Source organism: Cetorhinus maximus, chromosome 11 (assembly GCF_964194155.1).
Source record: "Cetorhinus maximus chromosome 11, sCetMax3.hap1.1, whole genome shotgun sequence".
In the NCBI taxonomy this organism is placed as follows: Eukaryota; Metazoa; Chordata; class Chondrichthyes; order Lamniformes; family Cetorhinidae; genus Cetorhinus; species Cetorhinus maximus.
Genome location: NC_135889.1, coordinates 12,817,981 through 12,838,645, shown reverse-complemented (window position 1 = coordinate 12,838,645; position 20,665 = coordinate 12,817,981). Strand labels below are relative to the sequence as shown.

Here is a 20,665-nt window from a genome sequence, read left to right as displayed (position 1 = left end):
CACAACTAAGAAAAAAGACATCTTTCTCACAAGGGTTCCCAACCCTCCAGAAACAGGGCCTAGATCTCCCAGGCTTTGCTGCAAGATGCAGGGGCTAGGGGCGGCGGGGTGTTTTGGTGGTGGGGGGTGAGGGGTGGCGGTGTTGTGGAGAAAGGGAGAATGGGGGAGAAAAGAGAAAGGGGTGGGAGAAAAAGAAAAAATGGAGGGAGAAGCTGAAAGAGAGAAGGGGTGACAGAGAGGAGGAGGGGCAAAAAAGAGAGGAGGAGGGATGACAGAGAGTGAAATCCATAGTTAACCCTTTTATTTATTTCTCCGGTTCTAAATTATGATTCGGAATGGAATTCTCAGGAATTCTTAATCTTCAACTGTTTTTTTTATATATTCATTTATGGGATGTGGGCGTCGCTGGCACGGCCAGCATTTATTGCCCATCCCTAATTGCCCTTGAGAAGGTGCTAGATTTTCTCTATTTTGTTTTGATTCTCCCAAGGAATTAAATGGCTGTGAGAGGTGGTGATAGGGTGATGGTAGGGTGGAAGTCACTGGGACTGATGGTAAAGCCATTATGGTGTGGGGCAGCCTTGATGGATGAGTTGATATTTTCCTACCCATTAACTTTGTACATTCATACAAATGTGGGCTGCAAGGGGTAAAATTTCACCAACAGTTCTTTACCCACAAGTTCAGTGGGAGATTGGCAGAAATTCTGCAGCAAAACAGTGGAGATGCCTTTTCTCCAGGGCTTCTGCTGATTCTCCATCAAAATTTTGGTGGGGCATTGGGAGAGTCCCAAACAGAGTTTGTACCTGAGATCTGCAGCTTCCTCAGCAAGTTAGACTTACTCAATACTTGGATCAGAACGCAACGTTCAAGTTTAACAATTGGATGTCAATCTTGGCTAAGCATCTGGTCTGTATTAACTGACGTCGTATATCAACAGTATTTCATTAGCTGTGAATCTCTTTGGCGCATATTTTTTTATCCATTCATTCACGGGCGTGGGAGCCCTTGGCTAGGCCAGCATTTAGCTTGAGGTTGTGAAAGGTGTTTTCTAAATGCAAGCTCTTTCCCTTACAGTGGTAAATGAAATGTCACTCCTGAACTGTCAAAAAGCATCTCAGCTATGCCTAGTCCCACCAAACTGGGCAATAAAAATGCCATTTAAGTTGGAGATGGAAGTCAAATTCTATAAATCTGGGAACAAGGGGAAGCAGGATGGCCTGTGAGTAGGCACTTTGGCATTAGCCACAATCATGATGGAACAAATTCAGTTGGGCATATCTAGAACGGTTTCATCCCATGATCTCCTGCTTCCGAAATACGTGCCCACATTCTCCCACTATTGGTTATTTGATATGACCAATTCCCACAGCGCACCCACCTTCCCAGTCAATTAGAAAGCAAATGGGCTCTTCAGTACCTGATTGGATGGCTCTTGACTATCAAACAAACAGTCTTTTCCATCCCATCTCCAATACTTTTATAACTAAATAGATAGAAGTGTTTCTAGAAATTGGAAACTGAAGAAAATCCACACAATTAGTTTTTATTGCTCCTCTGATGTTCCTCTTGTATTTTAACTCTGAAATTAACCTGGGGAAGGAGGCAACTCTAGTTGGTCAGGAGCAAAGGTTTGAGCACATGATTCCCACAGAGGAAGGAAAGCAACCACATCTGCTCAACAGCACAAGGGTCGGTCGCATATATGCTCTCAACATTGCAGGGAGATCAAAAGAAACGCAGGGTTAAAACATGTAATGGAACCTGCATCATCTGCAAAACGCTAGCTAGCAAGTAGCAGCATCTGTTTGTGAACATCTAGTACAAAAATAGGCGAGAGTGTTTAATATCGCTAAAGTGCAGCATAAAATGATAGGCATGTCATGTCAAATGATTCTAGGTCATCATAAATTCTGCATTATGAAAGGACAGATCAATAAATCTGTGTAGCTGGTTAGCGAAACACAGATTCTGTTGTCCAGATCTTGTTTTCATCGTGTGGAAACAGATGTATTTTTTTACCTCCAGGATTCTGTCTCCAGACTGCAGTCTACCATCTTTTACTGCCGCCCCTCTTTGCAGAATATTTTTGACGAGGATGGGACCAGGTCCATGCACAGATGACTCTCTGGTGACTACTGTGAAACCAAGACCCTCTGTACCTGGGCATAGGAAGAAGCAAAGGAAAATTTGGATTAACTATTTAGCAACACAGGACAAGCACTAACATTTTACAATAAACTTACAATCAATTGAATATGCATTATTACAATTATGTATTAAAATACAGATACACTAGACCTTCTGAATAGATCAATTATGCAACCATATAAGTATACTGTAAAGAAAGCAGGCTATAGATTTTAATTTCTAAATATGTATCCAGAAATAATGCATAATCTGCCACGTAACAAGAATTAACACACTCCATAAACTTGAGCTCATCCACAACTCTGCTGCCCATATCTTAACTCACACCAAGCCCCATTCTGATAAGTGGCAAATAACATTTGCGCCACACAAGTGCCAGGCTATGACCATCTCTAACAAGAGAGAATGTAACCATCACCCCTTGACATTCAGGGCATTACCATCGCTGAATTCTCCTGTATCAACATCTTGGGGGTTACCATTGGCCAGAATGAGCTGCTGCCTTGAACCACTGCTGTCCATGTGGTGTAGGTACAATCACAGTGCTATTAGGGAAGGAGTTCCAGGATTTTGACCCAGTGACAGTGAAGGAACGGCGACATATTTCCAAGTCAGGATGGTGAGTGGCTTGGAGAGGAACTTCCAGGTGGTGGTGGTGTTCCCATCTATCTGCTACCCTTGTCCTTCTAGGTTGTAGCGGTCATGGGTTTGGAAGCTGCTGTCGAAGGCACCTTGGTGAGCTCCTGCAGTGCATCTTGTGGATGGTACACACTGCTGCCACTGTTCGTCAGTGGTGGAGGAAGTGAATGTTTGCGGGATGCCAATCAAGCAGACTGTTTTGTCCTGGATGGTGTCAAGCTTCTTGTGTGTTGTTGGAGCTGCATTTATCCAGGCAAGTGAAGGGTATTCCATCACACTCCTGATTTGTGCCTTGTAGATGGTGGATAAGCTTTTGGGAGTCAGGAGTTGAGTTACTTGCTGGAGGATTCCTAGCCTCTGACCTGTTCCTGTAGCCACAGTATTTATATGGCTAGTCCAGTTGCAGTGAAGCTCAGACTGCTGTCATGCAAGGTCAACTTGGTGCCATGAAAGCTCAGGTGGCTGTGAATTACCGTGTGCAAATGGGCTTGCAGGACGTCATAGCAGTCCAGCAATCTGCCTCTAACAGTTTGCTAGGATTGCTGAGGTACCCCCTCCCCTGCCCTACCCCAGACCTAGCAGTGTGGCAGCAACTCCAAGGAGCTTGAACCAGTTGTCCTCCCTCAGGATGGACAGTATTCTTGCTCCACCCCTGCCACTCCACCAATATCCTTGCTGTTGCCTGTCAGCTAGTCAGCCCAGACTGCGAAAATGGGGCAAAGCGCAACCGATTCTTCTAGGCTCAGACCTGCTTGAGGTCGCCTTCTAAGACCATGCGCCATCTCCTCCACTGAAAACCAGCATCCTTCCACCAGCCAAGCTGCAACCTCTGGGGTAACACTGCGTAGGAGTTACTAGGGCAGCAAACGCAAATAAAGACAGGCACTGAGGGAATGCTCTTTTATATGCTGTATGGCATGATTTCATTTATAAATATGGTTTGGAATGTTTATTTTGCGGTGGTATTTATTTTTGCAATTTGACCAAGCGGACATTGCAATGGTCAGTGACAGAGGGAAGATAAGATTTTGGAATATTGGTGAATGGGAAATTGAGGTTGCAGTAACTGGTAACGGACTCAAATGAGTTCCTCATGGACAGTCCAACCAGAAAGGCCCTTGCCCTACTCTGAGATAGCAGTTGTGGCTATAGAAGCTGGTAGATTTTGATGAGGGCATCCTTACTGAGGCACAGGCAATGTTCCTCATTAAGGTTTAAGTAGGTGAAATGCTCCCTGTACACTCTAGGTGGATATGACCACCTGTTGAGAGCCCTTCTCCCTTCCACCTCCTCCCTCTTCTGCTCTGTGTCTCTCTGTTCATCCTCCAAGTCATGCTGTATTCCAAGGAGAATGACTCTTTATGCACCCATACCTGGGAGCAACTGCTTTGTGCAGAATCTTTAAAATCAGCAAAAATTTCTTCAGCACCTACCAGAGCACTCCCTGTAGAGAGTCATGGAAAGCACCAAACACTTGCAGGAGAAATCAACCAGCAACTTATCTATAAGTAGTTGGTGATCCCTTTAAATAGCGCTGGTATGGTCAGGGGCCTTTCTGCTACTGAACTTGCGTTCAGCTGTGTAAGTTTAAGAGGGGGCATTAGCTGCAGCGTTGAGCTCCAGAATGGTTACTAGTGGCGTTCAAATCAGCGTTGCTCACTTACTGACATCATGATGCCATGGTGTCCCCAGGGTCGTTGCCACCGGTAGGTAAACTAGTTGGTCACCTACAGCAGCAAAATTTTGGGGGTGCCAAAAAACTGAATGAACTATCCAGGAAACTACATAAGTTAACAAACAGGCTACAGCAGTGGGAAAGAAAGTTCTAGATCTACTCATATATATCCACATTTACTGACATACATATAGATTTCCATGTATTCACATTGCAGTCTTACCCAAAATTTATTATAGTTCTCATTCTGTTTAAGAAACAATTTTACAAATTTGCACATCTACATGACTATCCCAAAACTGCAAACCAGTGAAAAATATCCAATAACATAATTTAATCTAGCCTACTCTATGGTAATGATTATTGAATGCGTAAATTGCACATAAAATCATCCAGTAACTGTTGCAGGAACACATGGTATCACATTATGTGAGCCATATTACACAGCATAATGTCCATTTCTTCTAGTGGATATCCTGTGATAAGTGTAGAACAACGAGAATGTACAATCAATGTCTTAATATTCTCTTTTAATCGTGTAAAATAAACCTGTAATAATAAAGGCAGAATTTTTATTCATACTAACACACAATATCCATTTTCGAAAGTTAATTCTGGGGGGAGGTGGGATGCAAGGCTGAAGGTTCGCCTAGGGCACTTAATATTCTAGCCCCTGCCCTGGGTGTCCTTGCTCTGCAGGCTTCTGATGGACGTTCACCGCTCCTCTAACACCTTCAACAATATGGTATGTGGCATGGCTCGCCCCACACATCCGCACGCCACTGACAGAATTTTAGAGCTCTCGGGGTACTCATGGTGCCCAACTCATCCCACAGTTCATTGAAGCTGGTCACACTGCTTAGGAGTACTAGGGCAGTAAAGGCAAATGAAGACAGGCATTAAGGGAATAGGTAGAAGTTGAACAGCGTGTGCATTATATGTTGAGTATTAGGAAATGGCTTGGTGCTTTGAAAGGTTATACAAACCAATGTACTATGACACAGAGTTCAGATAATGAGCAATCTTTGCTATACTCATGTATCAGCACACAAAGGAAATGCTGATCCCATGCTCTCGAGTGAAGTGACAGCTGAAAAACAGTTAATGAGAATGTTCATTTCCAAAGGGGACATTTTCTCAGGCCCCAATTGATTTCCAATGCACAGTACACTCCAGTTAATGGGCACCTAGATAATGGGAAATGTTCATTTAAAGAAAACATTTGTTTCCGTAGCAGCTCCCAGTTCATTCCCCATATATTATCAATGTTTGCATTATAATAACTGAAAACGTAGGTGACTTCCTCATCACTGCATGGAAGTTATGTTCTAAGGAGCAAGTTTCTTCATCTAACTGCCACACAAAATAAATCTGTAATTCTAAGCGTCATAAAAGTGGATATCAGCATGCCTGCCTTTGACTCTGGAACTCATCTGCACAACATATGAAAAATTCTGAGTGCTCCTGTTTGTTATGCACATTTCCTGGTGTCACCTTTATAACATCCCACAGTGTCCAAGAGGTAACGCCAAAGGAAGAAAAGAAAGGCTTTTATTTCAGTAGCGTCTTTCACAATCTCAGGATGCCCCAAGCTCTTTGCAGCTTTGAAGTGCTTTAGAAATGTAGTCACTGCTGAAATGTAGGGAAGTCCGCACGGTCTCACAAACAGCATTGTGTTAATAACCAGGTATTCTTCTTCTTTAAGCGCTGTTGGCTGAAGGATAAATATCAGCTAGTATACTGGAGATATCTCCCTGCTTTGCTTAGAAATAGTGATTTGGGATCTTTTAATTTACCTATTGGCCTATCCAAAAAATGGCACCCCTGACAATGCAACACTCCTTCAGTACTGCAATAAAGTGCCAGCCTAGATTTTGTGCTCAAGTCCTGGAATGAGATTTGCACCCACAATCTTCTGGCTCATGAGTGTAATAGCAACATCAGAAGTGTAACATTAAATATTTAATAGGTAACAGTAAACACCCTTTTATTCGGTGTTCCCAAATGACAAAACATACTGCCACCCATTTGTCTCCCATATAGGTTTCCTCCCCTTTTTAAAAAAAAACTTTGACTTTTTATTTTAAAGAAATAAACTGCTATTGCTGCCCTTGAGTCTTGTTACTCTTCTCATGCTCCTCCTATATTAATCACCTGGCACTGTGGTCTCTTCCATTTTCACCCCATTGCTGCTACTGCCCTCCATCTCTACCTACCCTTCCACACCCTCTCTCTTGCCCATCCTTTATTGCCTCTCTCTGCAACAACATCTCTGTTTCTTCTATCTACTCTATCTGCGCCTACTCAGTGGCAGTTCTTCAAGTCCACCAGCCTGCCAGATCTCTTCTGCCTGCTCCTCTCTCTTTCCCTCCCACTTCTTCAGTACCATAGCCTCCCATAGCCCCCACAGCTTCCTCTTCCCATCCTGAGCTGCTATTTTCAGCCTCTGGTGCCTAACATTCCACCAACCTATATAGAAAAGAAACAGAAGCACGATTCTCAGCTGTATATTACAAGACACACTTGTGTGTGTTGTGTGTGTGTGTGTGGTATGTGTGTGTTGTGTGTGTACGTATAGTGTGTGTGTTGTGTGTGCGTTTGTTTTTTTAATATAATGCTTACTCATCGAAGAAATGGAGAAGGGAAAAGGAAGACACTCTATCCAGAACAGGCAGACAGAGAGAGAGAGAGGGGCAAACACAGAGACAGAGAGAGACAGAGACAGAGAGAGAAAGAGCGAGAAAGAGAGCAAAAAACAGATACCAAACGGGAAATAGGTAGACAGGGAGACAAGAGCAGGAAGCAGGAGAACAATGAGGAGGGAAGGTTGCAGTTGCACAGGTGACAGAACAGAACAGTGTGGGGCTGGAAATCACAAGGCAGAGAGGAGTCAGAGAGCAAGGAAGGTATAACCTCGGCTGAGAGAGGATGTCAGGAGGAACAATGACGTAGACAATGTAAAAAGTCAAGGTGATAGCAGTGATGAGATGAAAGGCATACTGTTCACATTTAGACAGGGCCAAAACTTTCCCAACTCACCTGAGCGGTCCTTTAGAAATCTGTTGCTGACCTCAGTGTAAAATCTTGCACATGAAGTGCAATCATGTTTCAAATATGTTTTGTGTAACACTTTACTTGTCACACTTAGTTCATAATATCCCTATTACAAAATAGCGCACCCCCAATACAATGAGCAATGACACGACGATCCTATTTATATATATGTATATCTATAGTGCAGATGCTGATACGACAAATCCCTGCCTGAATGGAGGTGCTTGGGCAATTCCTTGTTCAATCATGCCTGGAGATCGGACTGCAATAAGTGACCGAGATTGATTGAACTCACATAATTTGTATTGTGAATGCATCCCCCACTGACTGCATTTTGCTGCAGAAATAATCCTATTGAACATCCAATTCACATCACTGAAAGAGGAGGTCTATAATGTGAGCAGCAATATTACTCACAATACACAGGAACCAAAGGCAATATTGGAGTCATGGTTAAGCTGTACCTTTACAGCATTTAATGTGGTGGAGTTTGGACTGCTCTGAATATCGTGCAACAATGTCACATAAGCATTAAAGTGAACAAAATGCAATTATTCTTCCCAATGTTTCCCATGGCTCAGCGGTAGCATGCTTGCATCAGATGATTGTGGGTTCAAGTCCAAGTTCTGAGGCATGAACACAAAATCTAGGGTGACATTCTAGTGCAGTAGTGAAGGGGTGCTGCACTGTAGAAGGTGTTGTTTTTTGGATGAGATGTTAAACTAAGGCCCTGTCTGCCCTCGCAGTTAGACGTAAAAGATCAGGGCCAACGTTTATCCCTCAATCAATGTCACTACCTGGCTATTATCACATTGCTCTTTGTGGGAGCTTGCTGTTCTTAAATTGGCTGTTGTGTTTTCTATATTACACAGTGACTACAATTCAGAAGCACCCTGTTTCCTTCTGGGTTGCAGCACAAAACATACCTTTTTTCAAATCGATTTTGATCTTTTTTCCTTGTTTCTTGGTCCCAAGTCCACCTAATGATGTTGGTGAGGACGTTTTCTTTGGCAGTACTGAGTGACTGTTGCTCCTCAACTGTTTAGGGCTACTGATCTGCATTAAAATCAAGGGTGAGCTATTCTCAGAACTACTGGAATAAGTCAAGTCCGTAGGTTTGCTGGTTGGCTTTGGACGTAATGGAGGTGGAAACTTGGTTTTGGAATCATCTTCGTGGTTGTAACTACTGAGGGGTCCAATTGCAGACCTCTCATACCGATCCCTGTTATAACTTGGAACGATCTGGAGCTGCACAGCAGGAAGCTGCATTGCATTCCGAAAAACCTCCTGCGCTCTGCAATTCAAAAAAAAGGAGTTTAAAGTCAAACTGCATCATTAAGACATGAGGCACCAACAAAAAGTTTCCTACATTTTTGAAACGTCTCATTCTGTCCCTTTGTGTGGATGTCTTCCCTGTCCCTCACACCGTCCAGACAAAAACAGCATTCTGCTAAGGTTGAGAAGACTGTGGCCGTGCTATAAGCCAACTGCTAGGAGGCGCTCACGAGCAGCATTCACTAGGGCAGTTTGTCCTATTGGTTTTGCTTCCCTCCCTGATGAGGAGCACATCACCTCTAGCTTTGGCACTTCCTCCAATGCCAGAGCTGAAACATGAAGTTCAATGGCCAGAGACTGCTTAGCAGAGGTCCATGCTGCACCATCATAAAACAGTGAGAGAAACACTGCATTCTGGTAATAGAATTTGAAATTTTTGATCAGTACTCATCTTATGGCACGAAACTGTAACTAACTTATGATGAGTTTCACCGAATGAGATTCACCTGAACGATAATGCTAAAAGAGTTAAATTACGGGGACATATGATGTTGCACAGACTCGCCCTGTATTCTTTAATTGAGGTATTTAAGATGATTGAAGGGGGTGAGAGGTAGAAACAATGACCTCTGGGTGGGACTGTTCAGAATAAGTGAGGATAACCTTAAAATTAGAACTAGGCCACTCCAGGGTGATGCCTGGAAGCACTTCTTCACACAAAGGATGGCGGAAATTTGGAACTCTCTCCCTCCCTCAGAAAGTAGTTGAGGTTGGCGGGTCAATTGAAAAATTTCAAAACTGAAATTGATAGATTTTTGTTTGGCATGTGTATTAAAGGTTACGGATGCAAGATGGGTAATGGGGGTTAAGATGCAGTTCGGCCATAATCTAACTGAATGGCAAAAAAGGCTTGAGAGCTGAATGGCCTTCTTCTGTCCCTAAGCTCACATATGTATGCAACCCTTTTTAATATCCAAACATACCTGGGATCATACAGAAGGATTGCTGGCCTCCAAGGTTATCATTACAAGTACATAGGATGGGAAACTGCTGTAACATAATAAAAAGCTATAAAAGAGTGTAAGCTAATTTAAGGGGCAGCTTGGCACACACATGATGGAGAAGGGAATAGAGGCATTTGTGGGGTTGGAAAGAGACTATTACAATGGGAAGGAGCTCATGGAGTATAAAGACTAACATAGACCAGTCGTGCCGAATGCTGTACTTTCCATGTACGTCTGTGGCTCTTTCAGTTTCAAATGAGGACAACTGTTAAAAATGCCCAATCAAGCAAGAGAAAGTTAATCACAGCACCAAATATATTGTGGGTATACCATCTAACTCCTCACCCTGCACACCCAATATAGAAGATTTAATAAAAGTGCTCTCTGCCTCCCAATTGTTCGCTTCACTCAGAATGTTGAAGCTTTGAGAGAGCCCAGGTACACTCAGGGCTCACGAGAAAAATGTACAGTCACAAGGTTTGAGAGAAGAACAGCCACACTTACTGGACAAATGTTCTGTCTGTTAAATCGCTGTCATTAATTTTGACAATGCATTCGTTCTCTTGGAGCAGCCTCTCTCTTTTTGATCGGCTGTTCTCTTCAATGCCACGAATGCACAGACCAAGGAATCTGCAGGGCGCACAACAAAATAAAAGCATGTAAAGATTTACATACAAACAAATGAATTAGGAGCAGGAATGGGCCATTTGGCCCCTTGCGTCTGTACCACCATTCAATAAGATCATGGCTGATCTGATTGTGGCCTCGATGTCACCATCCTCCCTACCCCCGATACCTTAGACCCTTGTTAGTCAAGAATCTATCTACCTCTACCTTAAAAATATTCAATGATCCGGTCTCTATCACTCTCTGGGGAAGGGAGTTCCACAGACTCACTACACTCAGAGAGAAAAAAATTCTCCTCATCTCTGTCTTAAATAGGAGATCCCTGATTTTTAAACAGTGTCCCCTAGTTTTGGTCTGTCCTGACAAGGCGAAACATCCTCTCAGCATCCACTCTGTCAAGTCCTTTCTGGATTTTACATGTTTCAATAAGATCAACTCTCATTTTTCTAAACCCCAGTGGATACAGGCCCAACCTTTGATAAAACCTTCATCCCAGGAATCAATTGAGTGAACCTTCTCTTAACTACTTTTTGGAGAAAAAATCATCCACCTGCCTGATAGAATTGACCAAGTCAAAGTCAAAAGTGGAAAACTGTACGAGTTTGTGATAACAGAAATTGCCCTGTGTTTTTGAATCTGGCACCCATTTAGCTATCCATTGTAATATTCACAAGGTAGCACTCCTGCCTCTGAGTCGCAACGTTCCGGTTTCAAGCCCCACTCCAGGGTATGAGCACAAAAATCAATGCTGACGCTCCAGAGCAGTACAGAGGAAATGCTGCACTGTCAGAGGTGCCGTCTTTTGGATGAGATGTTAAACCGAGACCATGCCTGTCTGCTCACATGGATGCAAGAGATCTCATGGCACTATTTCAAAGAAGAGCGGGAGTTATTTCCAATGTCTTGGTCAATATTTATCCCTCAATCAACAACACAGAAACAGGTTATCTGGTCATTATCACATTGGTGTTTGTGGGAGCTGACTGCAGGAAAATTGGCTGCTGTGTTTCCTACATTACAACAGTGACTACACTTCAAAAGTACTTCATTGGCTGTAAAGCACTTTGAAACATCCTAGGGTTTTGAAAAGCATTATGCAAATTCAAGTCTTTTCTTCAATAGTTTTAGATAATTTCAGGCTTATTGTTCTAACACATTGCCTTGGAAGATAATACTACACCATGCCAAGCGTTTTGCTTTTATCTTTCCAACTGCCTAAATTAGTTTGTCATAATTAGAATCAATATACAATCAACTTGATATACCTGACCCAAAGACTGCAGCACAGCCCTTTTTATCACTTCTATTTTCTGTAATATCAATAGATTCAACCACTTCCCGTTGCATAAAATTTCAAGTGATTCAACTAATTCCCATTCACTTCCACCATATAACAATTCCAACTTTCACTGCAGCGAATTTTCTGCACCCAAGCATAAAGCTTCCTTTAATTATCTGCACAGCAGAATAAATATAGTCACTCTTCTACCAAATCTAATCTAAAGTCAGCAGGTCATTTTATAGGTGTAATCAGTTTTGTGTAAAATATGTTTCGGCTAAGTGTTTTTGGTTGCTTTTTGTTTAGATTGAATTGCTGAAACAAAAATGATTAAATGGGGTGAGGTACTAAGATTGCACATTGGCTGTACTGCTTCAGTGCTTTGCAGAAACCCTGACACAAGCATAAAATGGAAGACTTGTCATGCATTTTTAAGATTCAAACGTGGGTTCAAAATTCTTGATGGCAAAACTGATTACAAATCATTCACTATCCTGTTTAAAACACATTTTAAGATGAAGACTGATTAAGATGACTGATGTTCATTGCCCTCTTCCCTCCTGCACCCCCCCCATAAACCTCCAATCCATCAATACTCTCCTCTTTCTCTAAAGGAAGTGACTTATAGAAAGATACATTTTTATTGACATCAAATTCCATCCAGCAGCTCAACCAAACTCGTTCGTCACACAGTAAACCACCAACTTTCTTCCCACAGCCTTGGAAGGCAGTTACGCTGGGGTGTGGTTCCACAGTAAGTTTCGGCAAGCTTGCAGCCAAGGCCAAACCCATCCTCACCAAAGCATCATTATGGTCATTTTCCGGCAGGCATTACTGGACACTGATGGGGAGCAAGTAGCCTGGCAGCTCTACATGCCTATACCCACCACAACTTACTCTGGCCCAGAGGCCAATTATAACATTTGCCACATCTGATGAGATCAGTTAATACGGCAGAGACCTGATGCAGAACCTGGTACTTTCTGATCCTGAATGGCTCAGCACTGGACAAGGCATTCAGTGCATACTGAACCATCAGTGCAATTTTGCCTTGACTGCACAGACTGAATGATAGTGTGAGAAGAATGCAAAAAAATTCCCCTCACTCACCCACGCAGTTAATACAGCTGTTGCATTTTGAGTAGTGCAGCATTCAGCAATACCGGACTATAAATTTTAAAGTTTATTGCAGCTATTGATAAATATTTGTTTTCTTTGAAGGAAGGAAAAAAAAATCAATGGCATACAGAATACAGTGCCAAATCAGACGATGATTTGTATTTCTTGGCCTAGCTCTGAAGTTCAACTCTATGCTGAATGCTCAGATAATTCAAGTGACTAAAATGCAGCATTAGTTTTGGGCAGCTTAAAAAAAAAATCAACCTTTTTAAGGCCCCAAATCAAACAACATGCTTTTAAGATCTTATAAAGTTAAGTCTTATTAAAGTATCTTATACTTATTAAAATGTCGTGTCATAAAGTTAACTTTCTGATTCTAACTTTTATAGCTCACAGGCCACTCCAAAGAAAAGCAGCATTAAACTGGACAATGTCATAATTCAAATTAATGAATACATACACAGGAATTTGGATCCGGACTAGCTGCTCTACCATTCAATAAGACCAAGACTGATCTGATTGTAAACTTCTCGCCAACCCCCCTGATAACTTTTCACCCCCTTGTTTATCAAGAATCTATCTACCTCTGCTTTAAAAATATTCAAAGACTCTGCTTGCACTGCCTTTTGAGGAAGGGAGCTCCAAAGACTCACGGCCCTCTTAGAGAAAAAATCCCCCTCACCTCTGTCTTAAATGGGCGACCCCTTATTTTTTAAATAGTGATCAAGAATCTATCCACCTCTGCCTTAAAAATATTGAAAGTCTCTGCTTCCACCGCACTGTTGGAAAATCTCTCATGCCGTGAACTGTCCAGGGCATCTTGATTTTTAGCACAAAATACCTAAGTTGTTCTACTTGTACACACTGCACTGAAACGAGACAATGCAAAACTATGTTACAAGGACAAAGCATCCCTGTTTTATTTATTGGGAAAGCTCTTGTCAGTTGGCTCTGCATGCTGTGTTGATCCTTTCTCATAGCGATCACTTTCTTCCTCCCTCACTGGAGACAGGAGGAAGAAATAGAGATGCTGCACAACAAGAGAATAAAGGAGGGGAGAGAGGTGCAAATAGGAGGGAACATGTGGAACAGAAAAAATAAAGGTAATACGTAAAAAAGAAGAGAGGGAGGGAAGAAGTGGGGGAGAAAGCGAAATTGAAGCAGAAGTGAAAAAGGCTGATTTATCAGAGAAGCGACAGAGAGAAAGGGAGAGAAAGAAATGAAAAAAAGGCAGAAAGGAATAGGGATAAAAGGGAGCAAAATAGATATTAGCAGAAAAAAAGGAACAGAGCTCAGTGGAAAGAGGGTGGGGGAAGCCAGAGAAAGGAGCCGGGGGTGGTGGGGGGGTGGGAGGATGGCAAAAAGGGCAGGGTGATGAAGAAAACAGCTAAGGGTGATAGAAGAAAAGGGCAGGGTGGGTGCAGAGAGAGCAGTGGTGGAGTGGGGGGGGGGAACAGAAAAAAGGGGAAGGTGGGCTGGAATAAAGTGGGTGTTGGGGGGTGGGGAGGGTGGGGGGGAGTAGTCTGGAGAAAGGAAGGGAGAAGGGGGACCAGAGAAATGGGCAAGCTGAAAACTGGTGAAAAGGGCTGGGGTGGGGGTGGTAGGTGTTGCTAGATAAAAGAGAGGGCGGTGTTTGGAAAAAGGGAAGGGAGGTGATCAGTAAAGGAGAGACAGGGATGTAAGAAAAAGTCTAAAAAAATTGAGTGGAAGTTAAAAACTAGGGCTTTGGACAGGTTAGATCAAAAACTGTTTCTGATATTGGTCATTTTTAGGGAATGTCAAGCAGTATGGAACATTCGATTGGGGGGGGGGGGGAGGTGAAAAGGGCAACTGTGAACTAAACCAACATTATTAAGATAATTTAAGTGCTTCAAAGATTTAACATTTGCACAAGCGTTTGTTTCCTCAAATAGGAGCCAATTTCTTGCTGGAATTTTGAAAGTTTAGAAGCTACCATAAGTTTACAACTCAGTGAGCCTTTGTTCCGAAAGAGCAGTTAATGTGAACACAACTATTATGTTAAGCATCAACTTTTCCAACTTTAGTGGTACTTCCAGATCCCTTCTCAATGAACAATACCATTTTTCATCCATGACTTAAAAAGAGTTTTATGCCACAAATCTAGCCTTTTCATTAAAAGTGAAAAAAAATCATTGGCATGTTTACGCCCATAGCTTACTCCAGCTGTAGCATACAATTTTTCCAGTGACTTTATAGGTACTTTTTCCCGTTTCTCTCCTACCCTGGAGGGCTGACTCAAGTTAGGATCACAGTTCCCACAACAACCGGCAGCCCTCCAATAAGTCGCCCACTTGGTCAGACCTGAATGGTGCAAAAAAAAAAGCAAAACGTTTGTCTCGAGCAGTAGCAGAAAACAGCCTAAAATGATGCGGCAGCCCAGTTCGTACCACCTGAGCCAAAGTTAATCCCTTGCTGCATGGGCCATCAGCCTCCTTGATTGTGACAGGCATCATAGCAGAGCCCAATCGCATGGCTGCTTCCTGAACGGGGACTGCTAGAAGAGGTACGAGAACAGGTTGCCCACCTCGCTAACATAACCGCAGGTGCTCTGTGACACACGGGGGCCGTAACGGAAGAAAGCACTTTTTTTTGGGGGAAGTGGCGGGGGGTGGGGGGTGGGGGTGGTATTGGTGGGAAGCAGAGAGGAAGCAACAATTTTTTTCAAAGCAACTAAAAGGCATTATTTCAACCGTCACAACCTCGTCGCTCATTTTTATTTCGCTCCTCAGGAGTGAAACTCGCTCCTTTGGCCTCCCACTGCTAATTTTGACTTTTATTTAAAAGACTTATGGCCGTAATCAGCTCTTGCTAATCTTCAAAGTATGTGAGTCCTAATATAATAAATTCAAATTTCAGAATCATACAGCATAGGAGGCCATTCAGCCCCATCATGCCTGCGCCAGCTGCACAATTATTCCCACTTCCTCCACTCATTCCTTATAGTCAGACAAGTATTTTCTGTTTCAAGTATATATCCAATTCCCCTTTGGAAATTATCATCACTTTCATCACTCTTTCAATAAGTGCACTCCATTTCACAATCCACTGCATAAAAGAATTTCTCATTTCACCACATTTGTCAATTAAAGTCTGTCCCCTCTGGTTACCAACTGTCATTTCAGTGAAAACATTTTCTTTCTATTTACTCATAATTTTGAATGCCTCTATTAAATCTCCCCTTAACCTTCGCTGTTTCAAGGAGGACAATGCCAGCTTCTCTAGTCTCTCCACAGGACTGAAATCTTACATCCCTGGTGCCATTCTAGTAAATCTCCACTGCACACTCCCGAGGGCCTCGACATCCTGCCTAAAGTATTGCACCCAGAATGGGGTACATTATTCCAACTGGGACCTAACCAGTGATTAATAAAGATCGAACATAACTTCCTTGCTTTGTTACTCTTATGCCTCAATTTATAAAGCCCAAGATCCCATATGCTTTTTCACAATTAGTGAATTCATTCTCCTTTGAAAGCTTGCCTCTTTTTAAGTGGGGTTGCACAGCAGTCAAATGGCTTCGTAACAGTGTGCCAAAGTGCTTTCACACATTTGATGCATCCAAGAAGCCAGTGCATCAACACCAAAAATTGCCACAGAAAAATCAAGATAAGGTCTGGGTACCTCGGCAGAAGTCAGAGGTTTTAGAGGTGGCTTTACTGTGGAGCATTGACATCTATGTGGCCTTATTGTTTAATGCTAATGTATGTGTGTCAGTGAATCTTTACCATATGAGTGGAGACCATGGATGGCAGCAAAACGAAGTCGTTTTGATGGAAACGTTAAATTGAACACACAGTCCTACTGGTTCACGATGGCAAACCTGAATACGTGGCCCGCAGCCTGAAAATGCCGACTGCAACCGGATTCACTAATGGTGCTAAGGAATGTTCCAGCACAAAGTGAATTCTTAGGTTTTTGCATCAAAGCCCATCGCACCATCACCATGAAGTATAATCCCTCCAGGTTAAGTGATTATTATTTGCCTACAACTCATTCAAAGGCAAACAGAGAGATGTTTAAATAACAAGTAATAAATAATAGATAAAACACAGCCAGAGGCTGGAAAGTTGCTTTAGCAATCGTGCCATATAAACCTGAAAACTCACATTTTTAATCTTTGATTTGTGCTGAGTTAATGTCTTGGGAGGGGCTGGTGGTCGAGAAGGGCAAGGGTTGAGGGGGGAGGGGCTGAGGGGGGGAGCAGTGCTGGGTAACATGTTTGTCTGCCTCTGGGATGGGTGCATCTCATATTCCGAGTCAAACAGCCTGCACCCATTCAAAGTTCAATTCATAATTCAAGAACTACTACTTCAGCAAAGGACTAAAGGGCTGTCCACAATCACGGGTCTGTGCCTCATTATGGGACACCATTTTTTGAAGAGAGCATTGAGGCTCATTGCTTCCGTGGTACAGAGCATCACATGTTGCAAACTCATTATTTAAGTACGAGATTTAGAAATGCTGAGAGTTGCTACCACGGTCTATTACAGAAGAAATTCTTAATGGTGGCTGCAGTCTTACAGGGAAAACCATTTTGCGCGAGTCTGACTTCATACACAGAGTAACGGTAAATAACAACAACTTGCATGCCATATTGAATCATCCTGAAGTGCTTCATAGGAGCATCATCAGACAGAATTTGACACCAAACTACATTAGAGGATGACAAAAGCTAGACCAAAGAAGTTGTTTTTCTTTATTCTTTCATGAGATGCGGGCATCACTGGCAAGGCGAGCATTTGTTGCCCATCCCTAATTGCCCTTGAATTGAGCGGCTTGCTTGGCCATTTCAGAGGGCAATTAAGAGTCAGCTACATTGGTATGGGTCCGGAGTTGCATGTGGGTCAGACCAGGTATGGATAGCAGATTTCCTTCTCTAAAGGGCATTCGTGAACCAGATGGGTTTTTACAACAATCGATGATAGTTGTCACGGTCATCATTACTGAAAATAGCTTTATATTCCGGATTTATTAATCAAATTTAAATTCCATCAGCTGCCATGTCCCCAGGGCATTAGCCTGATCCTCTGGATTACCACTCCAGATGACATTACCACTCCACACCATCTCCCCGAGTTTTAGGGACCATCTTGGAGAGGCAAAGGGGTTTAGGGAGGAAATTCCGCAGTTTGAGGCCTAAGCAGCCAATGGTGGAGTGAAGGACATCGGGGAAAACAGAAATCAAGTGGAAGAAAGTATTTTATCATGGGCACTCTTTCCTCAGGGTTGCAATGGGAACACAGGTTGGGGTTGGGAAAAACACAGCCTGTCCTGATCAACTGATGGTCAGAATTAGATCAAGAACCACCCCTCTGGCTTGTTTCTCACAGGTGCAAACCTGGGTAGCACTTTTGTTGTGTTACAGGACACTAATGCACAAAAACTAGTGCCAATGGGCCAACTAGTTCTCAGTATCTTATTAAACGCTGAAGTGAGCAATGTGGCAGAAGAGATAACGAACTCAGTTTTTCACCACTCATTGCCGTTTTATAAAAAGGAATTTTCTCCGAGCGCTTCAGTTAAAATTTATGCCTACTCTTCCCTGGCAATTTGTAAAAGTTGCAAACGTAAAATAAATAAAAAAGTAATCTAGTGCTTCAGTGATAACAGTATTTCAAATTCAGCCATTTATAGATGAGTATTATTGATCACCCGTTCATTCTGGTCTATTACTGATCTCTTAATGCTTCTCTTTTTTTATCCTCTTTCTCTCCAAGGAATTTAGTGTTAAACCTTTACAGTCAATGTACGGTAGATGTAAAGTCAAAGGCCAGAAATATTATCATGTTTAAAACATTATATATGCGCACCAGGGGCATAGAGAAGCACATTAGAAATATGCGGTTGACAAACTATAAAAATTTCCAATTTTCACCTCCAATTAATAAGCAATGAGTGTGGAGGGGAACATCCAAAATTCCCCACAGTCCAAAGCTTCAACTTCCGTGGTTTTGTTAAGCCACTGACTGCCCAAATGCACAAATCTATTTGGGTGGGCAATTTCTCTACAACTGCATTTATATAGCACCTTTAACATGGTAAAACAATCCAAGGCACTTCACAGGTACGTCATCAGAAAAAAATTGACACCAAGCCATTTAAGGAGGTATTAAATTCTAGGGAGCAACTTAAAGGAGGAGAGGTAAAGATGTGGAGAACTTTAGGCAGAAAGTTAGGGAAATGGGACTAGCTAAGTAGCTCTTACAGAGACACAGCATGGACATGACAGACTGAATGACCTCCTTCTGTGCTATAACTCTGCTGGCCTTTAAAAATGATGGGTGAGACCCATATGCAGAGGTCCTGCCCCCAGTTCCAGTAGATCCAATTTTTGTTGGCAGGGAGGAAGGGGCGGGGAGTGACTCATCCAGATCAGAAACTTGAACTCAGAAAAGCTATTTGAACTTTGTGCCGAGTTCAAGTAGACCCCATATAAGCTGTTGAAAGGGCCTGACCCACAGTGTGGGAGTTACAAATTTATAGAGCAGATGCAAATGCTCTTGAAGGGTGGATAAGACCTGTTTAAATGTCATCACCTAAAGCTTTTTAAAACCACCACTCCTTAAGCATGAAAGAAAACAGGCTTAAGCCATCAATGAAAGTTAAAAGAATTCCCTCTGCTGGACTGCTTTGATTACAGGCCATCTGGTGTAGGTTGGTAAAAACATTACTACATCTGATCGCGCAGTTTCAATAAAGGCCTTTGTTGACATTTCCTTACAGAGTACAATGAGGTTATTATGAATGCTTGGTTGGGTTTCAAAAGCTACAATTATCTCATTCTGAGTTTACAGTTTGATTGACAGTTTAAACAGGCTATAAAAGGATTGGCTGCATTTGATGTAGGGCCCGAATAGATGTTTAGAGATTAACCACTTAAGCTGTAAAAGCTTTGAATGGCAGTTTTTTTCACTATCAAGGTGTATGAGTGAAAGCTGTATTAGACTGATAGTTTATATACTTTTTAAACTCCACATGGCTCCTGAGGTCTGCCCATGGTGAATGCTGGGTGAGTGGCTATGGAGACGGAATGGGGGTGTGAGGGGGCACAGGATTGAGTGTGGGGGCTTGGGTTGACATGGAGGTAGCATGGGGGTATGAGGGGCCATGGGAGGGGGTGGAGGGCATGAGTTGGAGTGGAAGGGCATGGGGGTATGAGGGGGCATGGGAGAGTGGTTAGCATGAGTTGGAATGGTGGTGGCATGGTGGCTGCAAGGGGCCTTGAGGGGTGGGAGGGATGGTGAGAGGGTGTGGGGGGTGGTTGAGGGCTAGAGGACCTAACAGTATCTAAACAGCAACTAAAAGGCATTATTTCAACCGTCACAACCTCGTCGCTCATTTTTATTTTGCTCCTCAGGAGTGAAACTTGCTCCTTTGGCCTCCCACTGCTAATTTTGACTTTTATTTAAAAGAGTTATGGCCATAATCAGCTCTTGCTAATCTTTAAAGTATGTGAGTCCTAATATAATAAATGAGAAGCTGCATTATCAGAATCATACAGCATAGGAGGCCATTCAGCCCCACCATGCCCCGCGGGCCTGACTCGATCTCTCACCCACCATCCTGGAGTGAAAATTGGGTCTAAAGGGGCTCGTTACACCGAGGCGGGTTGGCTGAGTCAGGAAATTTCCCCACTCGAGCTACCCACCTTGGTATCGAAAGTCCAGCCCTATCAAACTTAGGGCCGAGGCATCTGAATGCATGGTTGCTAATGGCAGATCAAAGGAAATCAGGCTAACTCCTCGTTCATGAATTTTCTTGTTTACAAGCAAGGGTCTCAAAATGGTGAACAGGATGTCCGTTGGCACCCATCCCGCTGAA

At 42.8% G+C, this 20,665-nt stretch overlaps 1 protein-coding gene across 1 annotated transcript in view; it reads right to left on the bottom strand.

Moving 5' to 3' along the window:
- The window catches only part of LOC144686400 (partitioning defective 3 homolog B-like), an 877,073-nt gene that overhangs the window by 474,158 nt on the left and 382,250 nt on the right, over positions 1–20,665 (bottom strand). Inside the window, exons 7-9 of the mRNA XM_078551550.1 lie at positions 10,303–10,428; positions 8,446–8,813; positions 2,023–2,162 (exon numbers count right to left, since the gene is read on the bottom strand). Coding sequence (XP_078407676.1) covers positions 2,023–2,162; positions 8,446–8,813; positions 10,303–10,428 — 634 coding nt within the window. The remainder of the gene's footprint in view (positions 1–2,022; positions 2,163–8,445; positions 8,814–10,302; positions 10,429–20,665) is intronic.